This window comes from Odocoileus virginianus, unplaced genomic scaffold (genome assembly GCF_023699985.2).
Source record: "Odocoileus virginianus isolate 20LAN1187 ecotype Illinois unplaced genomic scaffold, Ovbor_1.2 Unplaced_Scaffold_1, whole genome shotgun sequence".
In the NCBI taxonomy this organism is placed as follows: Eukaryota; Metazoa; Chordata; class Mammalia; order Artiodactyla; family Cervidae; genus Odocoileus; species Odocoileus virginianus.
In genome coordinates, this window is record NW_027224263.1 from 8,713,387 (window position 1) to 8,735,743 (window position 22,357).

At 35.8% G+C, this 22,357-nt stretch overlaps 1 protein-coding gene across 3 annotated transcripts in view; it reads left to right on the forward strand.

Annotated features, from left to right (window-relative positions):
• The window catches only part of PLS3 (plastin 3), a 92,763-nt gene that overhangs the window by 48,383 nt on the left and 22,023 nt on the right, over positions 1–22,357 (forward strand). For all 3 annotated transcript variants that reach the window (XM_020905555.2, XM_020905553.2, XM_070462217.1), the window contains 5 exons: positions 10,866–11,029; positions 16,834–16,963; positions 17,698–17,830; positions 20,263–20,344; positions 21,115–21,280. In XM_020905555.2, coding sequence (XP_020761214.1) covers positions 10,866–11,029; positions 16,834–16,963; positions 17,698–17,830; positions 20,263–20,344; positions 21,115–21,280 — 675 coding nt within the window. The remainder of the gene's footprint in view (positions 1–10,865; positions 11,030–16,833; positions 16,964–17,697; positions 17,831–20,262; positions 20,345–21,114; positions 21,281–22,357) is intronic.

Sequence of the window (22,357 nt, forward strand, 5' to 3'; positions counted from 1 at the left end):
ACCAGATTTTCTCATCTCAGGAAGTTAAGTGATTTCAAATTACTTGATGTTCTCTAGTATATAAAAACCACATCCAGATGATGTGACGAAAAGTACAGTGGTTTCATTTAATTTACTTTTAGTAATCAATAAAATGACACTAGTGCATATTTGTTTAAATATGGCTTAAAAAATAACAACAAGCCAGAAGGGAATAGCAGGACATACTTAAAGTGATGAAAGAGAAAAGCCTACAGCTCAGATTACTGTACCCAGCAAGGTTCACATTCAAATATGAAGGAGAAATCAAAAGCTTTACAAACAATCAAAAGCTGAGAGAATTCAGCACCACCAAACCAGCTCTCCAACAAATGCTAAAGGATCTTCTCTAGACAGGAGACACAAAAAGGGTGTATAAACTCGAACCCAAAACAACAAAGTAAATGGCAACGGGATCATACTTATCAATAATTACCTTAAATGTGAATGGGTTGAATGCCCCAACCAAAAGACAAAGACTGGCTGAATGGATACAAAAACAAGACCCCTATATATGTTGTCTACAAGAGACCCACCTCAAAACAAGGGACACATACAGACTGAAAGTGAAGGGCTGGAAAAAGATATTCCAAGCAAATAGAGACTAAAAGACAGCAGGAGACTATATTGCTAAGACAGTAGCAATAGTCATATCAGATAAAATAGACTTTAAAACACATGCTATGAAAAGAGAGAAAGAAGGACACTACATAATGATTAAAGGATCAATCCAAGAAGAAGATATAGCAATTATAAATATATATGCAAGCCAGCATAAGAACACTGCAATATGTAAGGCAAATATTAACAAGTATGAAAAGGGAAATTAACAATAACACAATAATAGTGGGAGACCTTAATACCCACTCACACCTATGGATAGATCAACTAAACAGAAAATTAACAAGGAAACACAACTTTAAATGATACAATAGACCAGTTAGACCTAATTGATATCTATAGGACATTTCACCCCCAAAACAATGAATTTCACCTTTTTCTCAAGTGCACATGGAACCTTCTCCAGGATAGATCACATTCTGGGCCATAAATCTAGCCTTGGTAAATTCAAAAAAATTGAAATCATTCCAAGCATCTTTTCTGACCACAATGCAGTAAGATTAGATGTCAATTACAGGAGAAAACCTTTAAAATTCCAACATATGGAGGCTGAAAAACATGCTGCTGAATAACCAAATATCACAGAAGAAATAAAAAAAGAAATAAAAATCTGCATAGAAATGAATGAAAATGAAAACACAACAACTCAAAACCTATGGGACACTGTAAAAGCAGTGCTAAGGGGAAGGTTCATAGCAATACAGGCTTACCTCAAGAAACAAGAAAAAAGTCAAATAAATAACCTAACTCTATACCTAAAGCAACTAGAAAAGGAAGAAATGAAGAACCCCAGGGTTAGTAGAAGGAAAGAAATCATAAAAATTAGGGCATAATTAAATTCAAAACAAACAAAAGAGACCATAGCAAAAATCAACAAGGCTAAAAGCTGGTTTTTTAACAAGATAAATAAAATAGACAAACCATTAGCCAGACTCATCAAGAAACAAAAGGAGAAGAATCAAGTCAACAAAATTAGAAATGAAAATGGAGAAATCACAACAGACAACACAGAAATACAAAGGATCATACAAGACTACTATCAGCAGCTATATGCCAATAAAATGGACAACTTGGAAGAAATGGACAAATTCTTAGAAAAGTACAACTTTCCAAATATAAGCCAGGAAGAAATAAAAAATCTTAACAGACCCATCACAAGCATGGAAATTGAAACTGTAATTAGAAATCTTCCAACAAACAAAAGCCCAGTACCAGACGGCTTCACAGCTGAATTCTACCAAAAATTTAGAGAAGAGCTAACACCTATCCTACTCAAACTCTTCCAGAAAATCGCAGAGGAAGGTAAACTGCCAAACTCATTCTATGAGGCCACCATCACCCTAATACCAAAACCAGACAAAGATGCCACAAAAAAAGAAAACTACAGGCCAATATCCCTGATGAACATAGATGCAAAAATCCTTAACAAAATTCTAGCAAACAGAATCCAACAACATATTAAAAAGATCATACATCATGACCAAGTGGGCTTTATCTCAGGGATGTAAGGATTCTTCAATATCCACAAATCAATCAACATAATACACCACCTTAATAAAGTGAAAGATAAAAATCATATGATTATCTCAATAGATGAAGAGAAAACCTTTGACAAAATTCAGCATCCATTTATGATAAAAACCCTCCAGAAAGCAGGAATAGAAGGACCATACCTCAACATAATAAAAGCTATATATGACAAACCCACAGCAAACATTATCCTCAATGGTAAAAAATTGAAAGCATTTCCCCTAAAATCAGGAACAAGACAAGGGTGCCCACTCTCACCACTGCTATTCAACATAGTTTTGGAAATTTGGCCACAGCAATCAGAGAAGAAAAAGAAATAAAAGGAATTCAGATTGGAAAAGAAGTAAAACTCTCACTGTTTGCAGATGACATGATCCTCTACATAGAAAATCCTAAAGACTCCACCAGGAAATTACTAGAGCTAATCAATGAATATAGTAAAGTTGCAGGATATAAAATCAATGCACAGAAATCCCTTGCATTCCTATACACTAACAATGAGAAAACAGAAAAAGAAATTAGGAAACAATTCCATTCACCTTTGCAATGAAAAGAATAAAATACTTAGGAATATATCTACCTAAAGAAACAAAATACCTATATATAGAAAACTATAAAACACTGATGAAAGAAATCAAAGAGGACACAAATAGATGGAGAAATATACTGTGTTCATGGATTGGAAGAATCAATATAGTGAAAATGAGTATACTATCCAAAGCAATCTGTAGATTCAATGCAATCCCTATCAAGCTACCAACAGTATTTTTCAGAGAACTAGAACAAATAATTTCACAATTTGTATGGAAATACAAAAAACCTCGAATAGCCAAAGCAATCTTGAGAAAGAAGAATGGAATTGGAGGAATCAACCTGCCTGACTTCAGGCTGTACTACAAAGCTACAGTCATCAAGACAGAATGGTACTGGCAAAAAGACAGAAACACAGATCAATGGAACGAAATAGAAAGCCCAGAGATAAATCCATGCACCCATGGACATCCTTATCTTTGACAAAGGAGGCATGAATATACAATGGAGAAAAGACAGTCTCTTTAACAAGTGGTGCTGGGAAAACTGGTCAACCACTTGTAAAAGAATGAAACTAGAACACTTTCTAACACCATTCACAAAAATAAACTCAAAATGGATTAAAGATCTAAATGTAAGAGCAGAAACTATAAAACTCCTAGAGGAGAACATAGGCAAAACACTCTCTGACATAAATCACAGCAGGATCCTCTATGACCCACATCCCAGAGTAATGGAAATAAAAGCAAAAATAAACAAATGGAACCTAATTAAACTTAAAAGATTTTGCACAACAAAGGAAACTGTAAGCAAGGTGAAAGGACAGCCTTCAGAACCGGAGAAAATAATAGCAAATGAAGCAACAGACAAAGGATTAATCTCAAAAATATATAAGCAACTCCTGTAGCTCAATTCCAGAAAAAATAAATGAACCAATCAAAAAATGGGCCAAAGAACTAAACAGACATTTCTCCAAAGAAGACATACAGATGGCTAACAAACACATGAAAAGATGCTCAACATCACTCATTATCAGAGAAATGCAAATCAAAACCACAATGAGGTACCATTTCACGCCAGTCAGAATGGCTGCTACTCCAAAAGTCTACAAACAATAAATGCTAGAGAGGGTATGGAGAAAAGGGAACCCTCTTACACTGTTGGTGGGAATGCAAACTAGTACAGCCACTATGGAGAACAGTGTGGAGATTCCTTAAAAAACTGGAAATAGAACTGCCATATGACCCAGCAATCCCACTGCTGGGCATACACACTGAGGAAACCAGAATTGAAAGAAACACGTGTACCCCAATGTTCATCACAGCATTGTTTATAATAGCCAGCACATGGACGCAACCTTGAAGTCCATCAGGAGACGAATGGATAAGAAAGCTGTGGTACATATACACCATGGAATATTACTCAGCCATTTAAAAGAGTACATTTGAATCAGTTCTAATGTGGTGGGTGGACCTGGAGCCTATTATACAGAGTGAAGTAAGCCAGAAAGAAAACACCAACACAGTATACTAATGCATATATATGGAGTCTAGAAAGATGGTAATGATAACTCTATATGCGTGACAGCTGAGAGATTCAGATTTATATAACAGTCTTTTGGCCTCTGTGGGAGAGGGTGAGGGTGGACGATTTGGGAGAATGGCATTAAAACATGTATATTATCACATGTGAAACGGATTGCCAGTGCAGGTTAGATGCATGAGACAAGGTGCTCGGGGCTGGCACACTGGTATGACCCAGAGGGATGGGATGGGGAGGGAGATGGGAGGGGAATTCAGGATGGGAAACACATGCACACCCATGGCAGATCCATGTCAATGTATGGCAAAACCACTACAATATGTAAAGTCATTAGCCTCCAATTAAAATAAATAAATTTATTTAAACAATAAAAACTACATTCCAACCAAAACTAAATAAATAAATAAACAGACCAGTGCTCTTTCACTGTGCCGTCTGGTTAACTATCAATGGAATATTGGAAATTAAGGTCTCAGGATAGTCTGAAAGCTGTGTTTTGACTGTATGGAAAATAGGGGCACAGATTATAGGTGTGTTGGGTAAGAGCAGGAGCATACATGTGTGTGTGTGTGTGTGTGTATTTTTTAAGTGGGAAAGTGGCAGCAGGTGGGAAATCATGGCCATTTTTGAGTTAGAAATTTTTGGTTGGAAAACAGTTGATAGACAACATTTTTGATTGCCTGGTCTCCAGTCCTCTAATCTTGTCCAGCCTTCAGCTATACTTGACCTCTACATTTGGGGTCACACTATTAGGATAAACTCTTCGGTAGCAAACTGTATTCTACTGTTAGCTGGGACTCATTAAACTTCCTCTTATATGTATTTGCTGGAATGAGCTACCTCAAAAGGTATAAGCTGTGAAAGGGAAAATCCGTGTTTATCTAAGCATCTGGAGATGTTTAGCATCTCCCTTTTCTAAAGTTTTAATGGCTAATGAAAGCTCAATTTTATTGCTTAGATCTGAGGACAGAATATAATCTAAATTCTTCTGCACAAGTTTCTTGGCTGAATCTGTTAAATTAATATTTTGTGTGCTTTCACAGGTGGTCAGGAGTGTGTGTGTGTGTGTGTGTGTGTGTGTGTGTGTGTGTAAATCCATTATTGCTAGATACATAGATTCCTTTTGTCATTTTATTAGTGCAAAAATTTTGTGGAGTTTATCAGTTAAACTAAATGGAACTTTTAAACACAGCATTTTGTAAAGGATGTGCATCTGCACTTGATTGGTTTTCTTCTTTAAGTCCTAATAAGCACTGTCCACAGTGGGTTAGTAAAGAAGTTGCATATGTATTGCAGATGAAGACACACATATGTGACCTGTTTATAAAGAAAGACACTACATTTAGACAGAATCAAGGCTGGATAAAGCAACACACACACACACATACACATAAGAGTCAAGGGAAATCCAGGTTTTTCTCACTGTTAGATTTATAGGACAAAGTAGCACCCCAAAAGATGCATTTGAGGTGATAGATTGCACCACATTCCACCTGGACATGGGCAGTGTAAAACAGCAGCTAAAATCAAAACCACTTGAATTCTGGCTGAGCTTTCTCCAGACAAGTACTTAAAATAGCTTAAATAACAGGATGCAAGGGGAGGGAAAACATTTCCTTTTAAGGATATGCATTCTTGGTGTGATTCAAACTTCTGCAGGAACATGGCTGTATAATAAGTTTATTTACTTTAAGGTTACTTGGGGGGAGGGTTTGGGGAGAGTTAACTGGCATCTAAAATAATACTTGTTAAGAGCATAGTAAATTTTTTTTTAAGTGCAGATGTGAATCTACACGTGTCATCATAGACAGACAGACAGACAGACAGAATCTGTTGTTAAAAACATTTGATTCCTTTCTGATGAATTCAGCAGCCAGTATGAAAGACACAGGCCTCTCTGGTAAACCCTTGGGAGAATCTTTGTGTGTTTTTTTTAAGTATAGCAATTTTTCTTTAAAAATAGAACACTTGATCCATTTCTTGAAATTTAGCTTTGGACTCTATGCGGGAAGTTTGTTTAGTAGGTAGGTGGAGTTTCTTCTCCCCTCCTCTCCCCGGCCCGTCAGTGTCTACCCACATTGACCATATTTTCTGAACCAAAAAGTTGAGACCCGTGCTTGCAGAAACATTGAAAATGCTCCAGATAATATAGGCTGTATGTTAATGTCTACTTTATCGGGTGGTCAAAAATACGATGCTGGAACAGAAGAGTTTTTGAAATGCAAAACTTGTTTCACCCCATGCCAATGCGTAGTTAATGAAAAAGAGGCAAATGAGCCAGAAAGGGCCTCCAGAATATTGACAGATTTAATGAGAAAATAAAGGACTACCATCATGCCAGGAGGTTGTGATTTCCAGTTGTTAAAACTGTTTTGTGTGTGTGTTTTGGCTGGAGATTGGGAATAAAATTAGCCTAAAACTCTTTTAAAGTAATTGCACCCTATTTTGTCTCTCAAGTACTTTAGCAGCTGGGAGATTTTCTAAAATTAATCGCAAGCTGCCTTTTAAGGCTCCCTCTGCCTTCTTATTGAAACTAAAATTGTTTTCTTCAAAAGGTATGATTTAGAGACAGAAAGCCTTGCAGTAATTTACTAGTAGTAACACTAAAATGCCTTTGATCTCAGGAGGTAATACAAGCTTGCTCTGCTTTTACAATATGGAGAAACAGAGTAGGTAAAAGGTAAAACTTTACAAATATGTAGAAGAAGATGACACATGGTCAACTATTCTTTTCCCATATCAGGAAAGATACAGGTGAGAGATTCCAAGTAATTCCAGATTTTATAAGGATTTTGAAGCCACAGTTTCAAGTAAGAACCAGACGTTCTGTCTGGTTAATTCTGTATCTTTGGTGTCTAGCTCTGTGCCTGCCACAGAGTAGGTACTTGATTTGTTCTGGGGGTTGATTCATGTTATGCAAGTGCAGTTTTTCTTAATAAAGTCAAAGCAGGTTTCTACATTTAGAATGAGAGAGAGGTCCTGACCTGACAGCCATCACTGGTAGTCTACTTGGATACTCCTCGGTGGGTGTGTTCACTTAGAAAACCAAATTACAGATCTGAAGGCTGCTGGGTGGGGACAGAATTAGAACAAAGGGAATGAGATTGAATGTTATTTAAGGGATATTTCTGTCCTCAGGGTTTCCTGATGGAGTGCCATTCAGTCTATCAGTGCTATTTCTTCATTTTTTGCTCATTGTTGTTTGCTTATTTATGTTTTTAAAATGCTCCTTAGATTAGAGCATTATTTTCCTGATTTAATACTTGAGGATCCTAATAAGATCCTACTGTATAGCACAGAGAACTCTACTCAATATTCTGTAATGACCTATATGGGAATAGAATCTAAAAAAGAGTGGATATATGTATATGTATAACTGATTCACTTTGCTGTACAGTAGAAACCAACAACATTGTAAATCAAGTATGCTCTAATAAAAATTAATTTAAAAATACTTCAGGATCTCTGGTTCTACAAAAATAATTTTTTCCCTATGCTTATTCTGTGCAAGGTACTGTGCTACATACTGGAGTTAGAGAAAGATTAGGAGAATCTTTATCGAGAGATTTTTACAATCTCTTAAGATTGTTAGGTAATGACAAATTCATATTCCTCCAGACCCCCTTTAAAACATTTCTGCCCATTGCTGAAAGCATCTGTTATTACTTCTCTTACTTCAAAATGGTATTTCCACATGTGGTTATTTTATGCTAGTTATATTTTAGGGTGGCTATTTCCTGGCATCTTTTAATCACATCAGTGAGCTTCTAATTAATGCTCAAGAGAGGTTATTTCAGCGAGGGTGCACACAAGTGGTAGTTCCCCCATTACCTGTACCTCTCTTCTACCTAAAGCAAAGAAACTGCCAGACAGACTAGACTCAGTGCCTTTGTCAGTTTCATGTAGCTTTGAGTTCATTATAGTTCTCCAGCATAATAAATAAAAAAGTAAACATCTCTGCCTTCCACTTCTATTATATCACTGAGAATACAAAAAGAACAACATGCTAGGTCCAAGCTGGAGTAAGTAACACAATTAAATTATGTTCTGTCATTTCAGAAGTCAGAGGAAAATAGAGTATGTTTTAAAATATCTTTCTATCAGAAATTGCTAGTGTGGACAAAGTTTCGATAGTCAAAAGGAATATGCCATCTCCTTCTCTATAGACACAATAAAATGAAGGAATATGGTGGTTGCATACTGAGGTTTAATAATGATCAAAATGTTATTACTCTATATTTGGTTTTCATGTGTATGATGGTTTTTTACCTCCAGTTTTTAGAGCTAAAAGGTAATCTTCTCTAAGATCAAGTGAAGCCCCCCATTTTACAGATGAGAAAACTATGATCTGGAGAGATGACTTGGGCAAATTAAATGTAGTTAGAGCCTGTGTCACATTACTCCCTCTTGTTGTGTATGCTGTGTATCTTTTACTTTGTCACACTCCTAGAACTGAGTTGTCTTTTTGCTTTTAAAAGAAAGTGGGAGAAACAGATTGGTATGTGCATGGGGAAAGGTGTATTTAAACTCAAGAATTTCACTCATTAGAAGTTGCTAAAATCTTACCACAGTGCCATGTGGATTACTTTGTTCTTTTTAGCAACTACAGATGTTGTTGCTGGATTGATTTCTGCATATAAACACTTACTAATAAAGTGTTTGATGTATGGCCTTTTATACATTCAAAGCAAAAACAGCGAAGATGTGCCCTAAGGGGAATCAAGTACTTTACCTTGAAGGAACTATTAGTGATTTTCAGAAGTGTTGGGTACTTTGGTGATGATGCTTTAAAAGTATGAATATTTTAATTGATAGGTTTAAAATATGGTAATCTATGCTTAAGAATATTTGACTCTAGAATCATATACTTCATTAAAACTAAACATAACAATTTCATCAGCTTTCAGTTTATTAGGGGAATGTTTTCATACAGGGGATTTAATATTTTAATAATTGGCCCACATTAGCTAATATCAATTTTGCTTCAGTCACACTTAGAAGAAAATCCAGAGTGTGTACCATGGCCTATAAGAGCTTCCATGATCAATTTCCTGACCTCATCTCTCATTTTCTCCTTTGCTCACTCTGCTCTATTCATACTGGATCTTTACTGTCTCCAAAACACATCAGACACACTTCCACATCACAGATTGCATTTGCTCTTTCCTCTACCTAAAATCTGCCCCCTACAAATAGCCACATGATCCTCTTTCTTACCTCAGATAAGTCTTCATCAAATATTACCTCATCAAAGTGGCCATCATTGATGATTCTATCTAAATAGCACTCCCACCATCACCCATATCCCCACCTGTCACTATAACCCAGGGTTCTTTAACTTCAGCATTACTGACGTGTTGAGCTGCACAATTTTGTGTTGCAGGATGGGAGTGGGAGTGGGGGTCATATGCACTGGAGGATTTTTAGTAGCATTCTTGGCCTTTATGCACTGAATGTTCCCTGGAGGGCAAAATAGCCCCCATTCTAACCCCTTACCCCTCTTTATTTTTCTTCATAGCACTTATGCTATATGTTACTTGCTTATTAGTTGTCATGAGAAGGTGAGCTAAAGACTTTGTTTCATTGGTTGTAGTATCTCCAATCTTAGGAACAGTATATGGTGCAATTTTGTTTTATTTTTTGTTTTGGTACAGTTTTTAAGTAATATATCAAGTAGATTAACTTCATAGTATATCTTCTTGAATGGTGTTGGCATCCTCTTGAGTCATTTCTCTATTCAGATTGTTTCCCTCTATTATAATTAAATTTATATATGAAAATCAGTGGAGGAGCTAAGGAATAAAAAGCATTTCTGAACATTTAAGTATATGAAATTGCTGGTGAAAGTCCAACTGTCTTTACTAAAAAATTACACCTCAGGACATTAGCCCTCTTTTCCAATAAATTAACTTTTAGTCATTGATCAGTTTTTTTTTCAATTTTTAATTGTTTCAGAATAAGCATTATCAGCACTTAGATACAGTCTGTTAAAATTATGAAAGCACAAAAAATGTTTAAATTATTTGTAGACTTCATTTAAACATTTGCATTATTTATGACTGCATTTATTTTTATGAACACTGTATTTGTTTTGGATTAACACTTATTTACATTAACTCTTGAAAAAATTGGCACTCAAGAGGATAGCATAATTTCAGGTGTTCTATATAATATAATTAGCATTAATCACAAACTGTTATCTTGGACAAAGGGGAGAATAAGGGGCATAAAACTCCTAAATAGCTACAGTAGGAATTGTTTTATACCATGGCAGTGTTTTATTGGTGTATAATCTGTTCTGAAGTCCTGTCAGCTTTATGATTTAATGATAATTTTATTAGACAACTATGCTTTCCTAATATTAGGGATGCTATTTTTTTTTAGGGATGCTATTTTTACTTATACAGTTCAAAATACAAGAAACATGATGTAAGCCATGCCCTTTCAGTTAAAATTTGCATTTCCCTTTCAGACCTCTTTAGGTAGCAAACAATAAGATAGGATAATATTGTATTTAGGTGAGCTTATGAACTTTAAGCTTTAAGAAATGAGCCTAAAATGAAGAAAAATATTCTATAGGTTAACTTCTTTCCTTTTTTGCTTGTTTCTCCCTTATCAAAAAGACCTCAACAGCAATGGATTCATTTGTGACTATGAACTTCATGAGCTTTTCAAGGAAGCTAATATGCCATTACCTGGATATAAAGTGAGAGAAATTATTCAAAAACTCATGCTGGATGGTGACAGGAATAAAGATGGGAAGATAAGTTTTGATGAATTTGTTTATGTAAGTATGTGGAAACCTACCATTATTAGAAGTAATGATTGCTTCTTTGTCTTGTGGGATCTTTTAGTAATAAGTCCTATTAAGTTCCTAAATATATCATAGTAGTATTGTTATAAGTAGTAAAATTTCTCTCATCTCACTCACTACATTTAGTTCATTCTTTTAGCTGTTAGAATACCTTAAAAAAGAACTGAGAAAAAAAACACAGAATCAAAGATATAACACTCCGCTTGCTGTGTAAGGTGAACAGTCTCTTTAGAGGGGGCGTCATTAAAGGACACTTTTCAAGGTGTGAAATCACATCCTTGAAGTGCTCTTTCTATAGGTGAGCAGTGTGGTCCCAAACGTTAATGATACACCCTGACTCACAGTCTTGGAAGCTTTCTGAGTTCAACTTTCTGATTAAAAACATGTTTGCTAATCTTGTGGTAGTAGTAGTTAACTGTACCATTTTCCCTAGGATGATGATTTTGATAATGAAAAGTTAGAAGCATATCCTTTTAATCCATTGGAAGGGGCAGTTAAAATTCTTGTTTTCTTCTCTAGTATCATCAAATACTCTTCAAGGTTAGGGGCTTATTTCTTAATTCTACCCCCAAGCACCTAGTGTTCCATACTCAGTGCTTAGCGAGTATGTGTGTGGTGCTCATTATTGAAATTTAATGCTTTTAGCTGCTAGCTAGTGGGGTTAAATTTTTTCTGGACATAGGATATTTTCCATCCATATTCACTGACAGTATTTGAGATTGATATTAAAGAATAGCTATTTCCTCAATTAAGAACACTCTTAAGATTTCATCATTTTATTATTCATTTAAGACTGAGTTTGACTAGATCTTATTTGGCATTCCTTATGTGTATTACAGATAGTACTTAGTGCCTAATATTATCACAAACTTCCTAGCACTCCTATCATCTTTTCTAGGGTTTGTTTTTGCCCCAAGACACCTGAAATGATAACATATACTCCCATCAGTAACCACAGCTCAATATAGCAAGTGAAATTCTGATATGTTTTCTTCTATTAGAATTGGCCCCTTTAGAACACCTGGAGAGTTCCAGAAACAAATTGACTAAGTAATGACGTCTGCTCTTCTGATAGCATTTGCCTCGGGGTGGGGCAGGGAGGAAGGGAGCATTACTGTTTTAAAATGCACAAGGGTCAGAATTGTAACGCTATTGTAGTTCATGCCATCTTCTTTTGCAATACTGATTTCCTCCCCACCATTTTTTGTTTCCAGTTATTGCCAAAGCCTTTTGTTTTAAATCCTGTGTTCAATAGTAAGTTGCAATTGACTTGCAATGTGAGCACTTGCATGTCCTCTGATGTATAACTTGTCCCCCTTGTAACTGCATGTTTAATTGTGAACTTAAAGCAGCTTAGAATGGTGGCGAACTACGATTGCTTACTTTTGATATAGTTTGCTGCTCAGAATTTTTTAATCTACTAGGAAGAACAGACTTAAATAATTGAGATGTGCAGTGTGCCAGTATTTTAAAGGAGGCGGTTATGAAACTGTCTTTGAGAAAAATCATCTTAGGGAAATATTTAATTTTGTATATTTTGAAATGTTGCTGATTCCACACAGCTGTTTGTGGCTGTGACTAACCTAGTATTTTCTTAAAAAGTGAATTATAGGCATCATAATTTTGGCATCACCCGGGACTTCTTTAAAAATAAAATACTAATGAGAGCCATATATATATTTTAGAATTGGAAGAAATCGATATATTTATACTCCTTCATTTCTCAAATTAAAAAAAAAAATAAAAGCCTGGGTTTCTCAAAAAGGGAGTGACTTGCCCAACATTACACAGGGAACTAGTGGCTTTGTCAGTTACCCCTCTTGTTCAAAAAATTGGAAAGGAAGACAGTAAATAACTCATCTGAAGTTTCAGAATGATACCACCATGACTGTACTGAAAGAAAGATGGGTGTGTGATTAACCAAGCAAACATCTGTCCACTCCCCTCTGCCTTGTCATCAATGAAACTTCTTACAAATCATTAGACAAAATATGGTAGATTCCAGTTATCTGAGAAAAAGGAAGTGTTGCAGGAAGGGGGACCCCTTCCAGGGCCCGAAACTGGGCTCTTGTCTAACACTCAGAAAAGAATTGTCCGAGGAGACACATGTGCTGACAAAGCAAGAGATTTTATTGGGAAAGGGCACCCAGGTGGAGAGCAGTAGGGTAAGGGAACCCAGGAGAACTGCTCTGCCACATGGCTCGCAGTCTTGGATTTTATGGTGATGGGATTAGTTTCCATTGGTTGTCTTTAGCCAATCATTCTGACTCAGAGTCCTTCCTGGTGGTGCACGCCTTGTTCAGCCAAGATGGATGCCAGAGAGAAGGATTCTGGGAGGTGGTCGGACATGTGGTGTCTCCTTTTGACCTTTTCTGGTGGTGGCTTCTAAGTTCCCTGTTTCTTACCAGGACCTCCTGTAGAATAACTCATGAAAATGGTTATTATGGTGCCTGGCCAGGGTGGGCTGTTTCAGTCAGTGTGCTTCCCCTAACAGAAGCACGTTATTCCTGTTAGGGATTGACATAAGGAAATAGAAATAAACATGTTCTTGCATATTAGATTTTTGGTTTTTATTTAAATTGCTACTTAAAAGGTATTAATTGCAAACCAGGCTACCAACAAAATGTCTGTATTAATTTTGGAGGGGGATATAATATATGGCAAAAAAGAGTCCCCAAATTATATGTAAACTTCACACATTAAAATTAAATACATATTAACTGATCTTGTTTCTCTTGAGTATTTCAAAACTAAGTTACTAGATTTTTATACTTCTTAGATTGTAGTAAGGTATTTTCCTGCATCTGTAAAAAGACTGGTATATCATAGAGATAAGTAACTTCATATAAGCAAAGTGCTTAGAACTGTACCTGGTTTATAGCAAATACTATAGAAGTGTTAGTTGTGGTAGTTATTTCTATTTATTAAATGGGCAGTGTTCTCTTCCTATTATTACTAAGTTTATGCCTACAACAGATTCCTAAAAAGTAAAAATTCAAACCTACTATATTGGAAACAAACCTCAAACACTGGAAGCCAGTCATAGTTTTTTGCAATTCTTTTTGAAATCTTTCCTTCTTAAACTCCTGTGTCACTGCATTGCTTTGGTTTGGCCACTAGTGTTGATCTAGGAAGGTGATGACACTTTTAAAAGGAATACAGGACATATATGTTTCATAAGAGACTGGAAAAGATGTATAGAACCAAAGAGAGCAGTGTACACCAGGAGTTTGTTCATACATGATAAAGCAAGTCCCTCCTCCTGGAGGGAAAACAGCATGAAACAGTGAGCTCATTAGTATCACAACAGGCAGCTTTGAAAAGATTCATTGACAACTCTCCAGCACAGTAGTTGGCCTGGTGTTTTCTCTGATTTCAGAGATTCTTGTTAAGCCAAGGCTTATACTCAAATTGCCTTATCATCCACTGGAGAGATTTCTTTACTAAAGTAGAAAATAAAGTGTTCTTTTTCATGTGGTGAATCCATTGAACAAATACGTAAATCTTCAGTCATCTATCTTTTAACATTTGTTTAAAATTTAAAGAACAGACGAAAATACTATGAAACTGCAAATTTGCACTTGGCTGGAAGAATTTATTTAAAGATATTTAGAAAAGCAACGCCATGTAAATTTTGTAAGACAGTTGAAAATGTAACTAATTTAATTGCATCTTTGCATTCAACATGTCATTCCCAAGCATCAAGAGTTTAAGTAGAGCTATGCAAGTAATTGCATTAGAATATTGTACAGCAGATTCTTTTTTAAAATGATTTTTATTTATATTACTCCTCTTTTGCATTATGTATACAAATTTGGGTTTTTTCAGCTGAAATTGTGATCACGGAAGCAACCTAATTTTAGAAGGTAATGATCCTTAAGACAGAAATAATTGTAATAAGAAAGGTAACTTTTCATTTGTCATTCTGAGGCAGTAACTCCAAGGCAATCACATTGGGAGCTTTTTTTTTGTCATTCCAGTGATTTATAGTATCTCAGTGTTGAGGAAAAGACTTAGATTTTGGACTTTAATTTACTAGACACTGTTCTACTAAATGAAGTCGAGTTCAGAATGAGGTGGGATAGTGAATACTGCTTTTTCACTGAGCAGATGGACAGTTACCAAAGAGGGACCTGTTTGAACAAAATGTATCACAATGAAAACTGCTACATTCCCAAGCAACCATTTTGTTGTATAACCTTGGCTTGGATGGTAAAGTGAAATAAATGAAATTCCAGTTGAAATCAGAGTGTGAGTAAAAACGATTTTAATAATTTGAAAATTACCCAGAGTACATGAGTCAGCTCCACACTATTGATACTTAATAGGAGTCAGTATAATGGCCAGAGAGAAGGAAGAGTGATTTCATTGGTAGTCAGTATGCGTGTGTCTATATATTATACATAAATAGATGGAGGCGTGCACACACACAAACACACACACCCATTCTAAAAGTCCACCTCTGAAATTACAGGCATAGCACAAAATCACAGCTGTGGAAAGTGAATAAGCTTGATTTTGTAAAACTTCATGCTTACCATTTTCCTAAATAAAATCGGGTTTATAAGTCCAAGGAAGGCCAGGATTTAAGGATGGTAACAGGAAAAGATGACTTTGTAACAGGGTTGCAGCAACTTTCCTACTGGTTACAAAAGTCACTCTCTCTTGGTCAGTTAATTACAAAAAGATGTCCTCCTGGAAAGACTAAATGTGAAAAGGCACTGGTGTTTCTGCCTGCCACAGGCTTGCATAAGACCGCAGGCCTGCTTAGGGGGGTGTGGGCTGCATTTCATGCCTGCTCATGTCTGCTGTCACAGACACAGCCTGAACTGCTAGATACCACGACTCTGTTCTGTGACCTTCACATATAGGCTACCCCTCCTGAGGTGTGTGTATGAGTATGTACTAGTCAGTAATGCTAAAGGCCCTGGGTTATCTTCTATTTGCTCAGTGACTTTTCTATTAGGGCTCTAAGTTTCCTTCAACAAGCCTGGTGTATTTCAAACACCTTTTAAAGGAGTTTTTATGAAAATACTACATCTTGCTCTTGTTTTTCTGGTGGTGGCTAATTTAGCCATGCACATTGATAGCTCACGAACACATTGGAAGTTAGGTAAGTTCCAGTATTTCAGACTTACATTGGCAGACCTTTGGAATGTCCAGTCATTCAGTCAATCGATTAGAGTAGGGTGTGAAATTTGCTTTGTTCCATCCTGCTTTTGTGCCTTATTGTGAAGAGAAAATCATTGAAAAGCCTCTTTTCTGGGTTTATTCATCTCCTGCTGCCAACTAAGCATATTTTCCCTCTTATTATTCTGTTCTAGCTGTTACCAAGCTACCCCAGGATAAGAAATAGTTTTTTTGGTTGAGCCATAAAATTTCCATATTTCTTTGCACTGTGTATCGTGCTTAAAGAAGGGGGAAATCCTTCAGTCGTTTCTTTGCAGGAAAAGAACAGAGTCTTCCTTGTTCTAGAAAATTAATAGATTTATCTATGCTTTTGAACTATGCTAGTTTTTGACTTAAAGCAGATTTCAATGCATGTGGCATTTAATATTTTTGACAAGTGTGTACAGTTGATTTCTGGTGCTTCATTTTTGGTGGCAGTATTGAAGTACTTGTTTAGCATTTTAAAAACTCAAGCTTAGTTTGCCTTATCTTTTAACACTCATCATCTGTGGGGGGAATGTAGGTTACCAGCATATAAAAGAAGATCAATATGCTTATAGTTGTGCCAGATTGAAAATTGTGAATCAACAACATGTTTTCATTAATAGATTTTCCAAGAGGTAAAAAGCAGTGATATAGCCAAAACCTTCCGCAAAGCCATCAACAGGAAAGAAGGGATTTGTGCTCTGGGAGGAACTTCAGAGCTGTCCAGTGAAGGAACGCAGCATTCTTACTCAGGTAATGGTTAACACAGTGAACTACACAGGGTGCCTGCTATAATGTCAAGGAGAGGCTCTAGAAAGACCCTGCCTCCTAGGTAAGAATACAGTTGAAGTTGTTGTGATCTGTATTTGGACTGGGGCTAATACTTGCCATAAAAGCATTACAGGCATTTATTATATAGCTTTGTTAGCTTGTAAGAGTCATGATACAATATGTGCACAATATTGATATGATACAACACATGATACAATAATAGGCTTTATTATAGCAGTGTGCGCTAAGTCGCTTCAGTTGTGTCTGACTCTTTTGCGACCATATAGACTATAGCTCCCCTGTCCATGGGATTCTCCAGGCAAGAATACTGGAGTGGGTTGCCACACCCTCCTCCAGGGGATCTTCCTGACCCAGGGATGGAACCTCATGTCTCTTATGTCTCCTGCATCAGCAGGTGGGTTCTTTACCACTAGCACCACCCGTGGTAATATAAATAGAATTTTTAAAGAATTTTGTAACTAACTTCTAAGAATTTTGTAATTTCTGTAAAGATCAGTTAACCTTGCTGTATTTCTTCATTATTTTATAGCTCCTAAGAGCTAGTGTGTTGCATTCAATTGTTTGGATTTCCAAAGAGGATAACACAGGCTTATGACACACTGATTGCAGTGCTCATGAACAGCTATTTCAGGCTTTAGAGTCAAATACTTAACCTATAGTATAAACTAATGTCTTCTTATTCCACATAATTTTAGAGGAAGAAAAATATGCTTTTGTTAACTGGATAAACAAAGCTTTGGAAAATGATCCAGATTGCCGGCACGTCATACCAATGAACCCAAATACCGATGACCTGTTCAAAGCTGTTGGTGATGGAATTGTGCTTTGGTAAGATTTCCAAGAGTAGTCTTCTATGTAATTGCTGCAGTCATTTCTGGATGCCTGACAGATTCTTCTTGGGGAAAAACTAGAATTGAAAGTTGTCTAGGTTCTGTCCATTTCATCTTTAGGTCTGTCTGTGAAAGTGCCACCAAAGGTGAATCTAAAACTCAGTCATTCAGACTGGACACCTCTTCCTAGAGGAGCTTTAAGCTTTCAGTTTCTTCTCATCACTGAGCAAGCTACACATTTCAACTTCGTTAAGCCTTTTATGTTAGTATCTCTTTATTCTCAAGTACCATAAATTCCAAAAGAGAAAAACAGGCCACTTGTCACTTTTCAATCTCTGATTACTTATTTCTGAAAAATATGTTTGTCACTGCTGCTGGTCTAGACCCAACAGTGCCTCAGCCAGAAAGGTAAAAGATTATCAACAGCTTGTCGGTAGATTTACTACCTCTTTTTTTGAGGTAGTGGAGCACAGTGGTTAACAGCATACTCTACAGTCAGTCTGCCTGGATCCTTTTCAGTCTCTGCCTCTCAGTAGCTGTATAACTGTAATCAAGACACTGACTCCTTTGAACTCTCCTATACTATTGGTGGGAATGTAAATTGGTGCAGCCACTATAGGAAAAAGTATGGAGGTTAAAAAACTAAAAATATTCTGAGACAGAATAAAATTATTCAATAAAAAAAAAAAAAAAACTAAAAATAGAGTTACCATATGATCCAGCAATACTACTCTAGGCATATGTCTGGAGAAAATCATTTGAAGAGATACATGCACCCCAGTGTTCATAGCAGCACTGTTTTATAATAGCCAAGACACAAAAATGACCTAAATGTCAGTTGACGGGGAATGGATAAAGAAGATGAATGGAATGCTACTCAGCCATAAAAAGAATGAAATAATGCCATTTGCAGCAACATGGATGGACCTAGAGATTATCACACTAAGTGAAGTCAGAGAAAGTCAAGTACTACATGATACCACTTATATATGAAACTAAAATAAATGAACTTATTTATAACACTAACAAACTCAAGGACATAGAAAACAAGCTTATGGTTACCAAAGGGGAAAGGGGAGGATGGTAAATTAGGAGTTTTGCATTAGCAGACACACACTATATATAAAGTACACTATACACTATATGTAAAACACTATAGTGTTTTATAGTGTATATAGTGTATATATATATATATATATATGTATATAGTGTATATACACTATATATAAAATAAACAAGGTCCTACTGTATAACACAGGGAACCATATTTAATATCCTGTAATAAACCATGTGTGTGTGTGTTCATTTGCATCTGACTCTGACCCCATGGATTGTAGCCTACCAGGTTCCTCTGTCCATGAAATTCTCCAGGCAAGAATACTGGAGTGGGTTGCCATTTTCTTCTTAAGTAATAAATCATAGTAGGGAAGAATTATTAAAAGAAAAAAAAAGGTACTTGACTGCTTTGCATTTCAGGATCCATCCATTATGTCCCCATATTATTGTGCTTGCTCAGAAAGTTGTTGTGAGCATTAAGTAAGTACATATTGGAACACTTAGGGCAGTGCAGTGGGTATATTTCTGATGACAATATACAATATATAAAATTCATTATTTTTCCAATACAGTCATTTTAGTTGTTTAAAAGGATGATTTCTAAAAATGTGAGATACCCTTTTACTTGCCACTTATAGGCTGTAAAGGCTGTAAAGAAATAATTTCCCATATATTTTAATAGACTCATATGATACTATTTATTTAATATTTAAATTTTGCATGGAAATAAGCATGGTTTTCTCTATGCAAAATAACTTGTTTTAGGGCAGTAGTATAAACATCTAAAATGTTAGAGTCTAACTCCAAATTTTACCAAATGAGGTTGTTCTAAGTCAGATCCTGCCCTAATTAATACAACTTTTCTTTCTATCGATATTATCACTGTATTTCTAGCACCAAATATAGTACCTGTGCATCATCTAGGTACTCAGTAAATATTTGGTGAATGAAAGAATCTCATGCTCAACTCATTTTCACTCTTTGTAGATGAAATCATTTTAATTATACATTATATAATCTAACAGAGAGATTCAGATTCAATGTGGGATGTTATCTGCTTTTAACACTTACTCAACAAAGTTTTTAATATCCAAGTAATTCATTCTTGTAAAAGAATGTGAAAAGTACAAAACATTAAATAAGAGAATATGCCCTAATCCCCAACTCAGAAATATTCAACTACTATAAACACTTTGGTTTTTCCTTTATTTGCATTTTTATATGTATGGTTTTTTTTAATCAACCTGACTAAAGTCATACATTGCTTTTTTTTTCAGATTACATGAGATACATGTTATAATAAGCCTTAAAATATTTGTGAATACTTATGGATTATTTAAAAAATAAGTCAATATTTTAAAATTTCTGTTTCAGTAAAATGATCAACCTTTCAGTTCCTGATACAATTGATGAGAGAGCAATCAACAAGAAGAAACTCACACCATTCATCATTCAGGTATGCACTCTTCTCCTCTCCTTCCATGAAACTATTATTTGAGAACCTGTTTTACAGACTGAAGGCTCTGCATTTTGCATCTTCTCATTTAACTCTTACAACAGCTCTGAGTTGAAGATTATTTTCCAGATTTCATAGAAGCTGAGATGCAGAAAGATTTCAGAGCTGTACCGAGGTTAATAATGCTGGAACTAAAGTTCAAATCCAGGTCTAACTGCAAAGCCCTATATTCTTTTCATTACATTTTGCATTCAAACATACAGAAATAAGCAAGCATGTTTAAGCTCTTAGTTAATTAGCTTGTTTAAAGAATAGAAAGCTTTTATTTTCCATCTAGTATTAGGATGTTACATAGCAGTATATCCTCATGCAAGACCATCTCTTGGGATGAGATTCAGAACTCCTAGAACTCTCATGTGTGTTCAGTAGACCTCTCATTTAGGCATTTTAAGAAATTCAACACATAACCCACATGGATATACTTACTCTAGTAACTCAGCCTTTTCCTTTAGGGTTGGTATCTTTCAATAGGGACTAACTAAAAATGCTGTTAACTTGACTTGGAAATCTGAAAAAGACTATAAAAATGAGGCTAGATTTGTTTTAGCTATGCTTTTAACACTAAAGCTTGGATATTGCTTTCTGTGGATCCTGTACGGGTAAACTTAATACCTAATTTCATTACTGAGTGTTATTTCAGTGAAAGGAGAAAAAGACTGTAAAAAAACCAGAAAGGTCAAGAGTCATGTTATAAATTGGCTGTCTTGCAGGAAAACTTGAACTTGGCACTGAACTCAGCTTCTGCCATTGGATGTCATGTTGTGAACATTGGTGCAGAGGATTTGAGGGCTGGGAAACCTCACCTGGTTTTGGGACTGCTGTGGCAGATCATTAAGATTGGTTTGTTTGCTGACATTGAATTAAGCAGGAATGAAGGTAATGAAACACAGTCATGATCTTGAAAATTGTGTATTGGTTATTTTTTTCTAGTCATGCAGACTATCATGCTTTCACCTAATTGAGGTGATTAGATGATAACTAGAATTAACAGAAGGTAATGTTACAGTGTTATTCAGGAAAACAACCTAATTATAACTTTCTTCTTTAATAATAATTAGCATTTGTCTGGCTCTTTAGGATTCATTTCACAATAAAGATACGAAAACCCAGAGAGCTTAAGAAATTTGTGCAAAGTTCTTTTCTGATCTACTCACATAGTCCCCACCCCATTACCACCCTCAGGCACACCATCTCCTATTAATTTTAATACCTTTTCTATTCTATTATAGATTTAGGGCTCTTCAAAAATATTCTAACCTGCCCTTGATGGTCTCATATTTCCTGAATTAGCAGAAGCACCATTTTTATATCATAGGTTTTGATACCACATCATAGACTTGTAGAATGTATAAGCATATGTAATACAGTTGTCATAAGGTCCTAGGAAGTGCTACATTGTCCTCTCCTTTTGAAGTTTAAAATATTAAGCATCACTCCAAATATTCACATTTTCTTCCGGAAATCACCATATCAATCTTCAGTTACTTTGGGGCAAGAATATATATTGGGAGTTCTCAGTATTTCAGGGCCTCACAATACCTATCAACAGTCCTATTCTGCACATTTATCCAAGACTTTATGACACTTAAAATTTTCAGTCCACTCAAAGTGGCCTGTATTTGAACAAATAAAAATTTTCTAGTTGGTGGTCTCTTCAGAGCAGTATTGATCTTGTTAGAGTTGAAGTACATTGAACAAGGAAAGGAAGACAACAAAATTAAACTACATTGGCTCATGTAATAAGTCAAATGATTTATCTCTGACAAGGTCTCAGTTGCAGAGAGGTCAGACTGTTTAATCCTTTCCAGCCTTTTGACTTGGAGATGGAGAGCATGAGGAGGTTTCTGTACAAGTGACAATGTTACCTCTGCCCTAACTTAAATCTCTCAGTGCCAGAGTGACATGATGTGAAGTGGAGTCTATGAAAGATGAAATTCTCTGCCCATTAGAGAT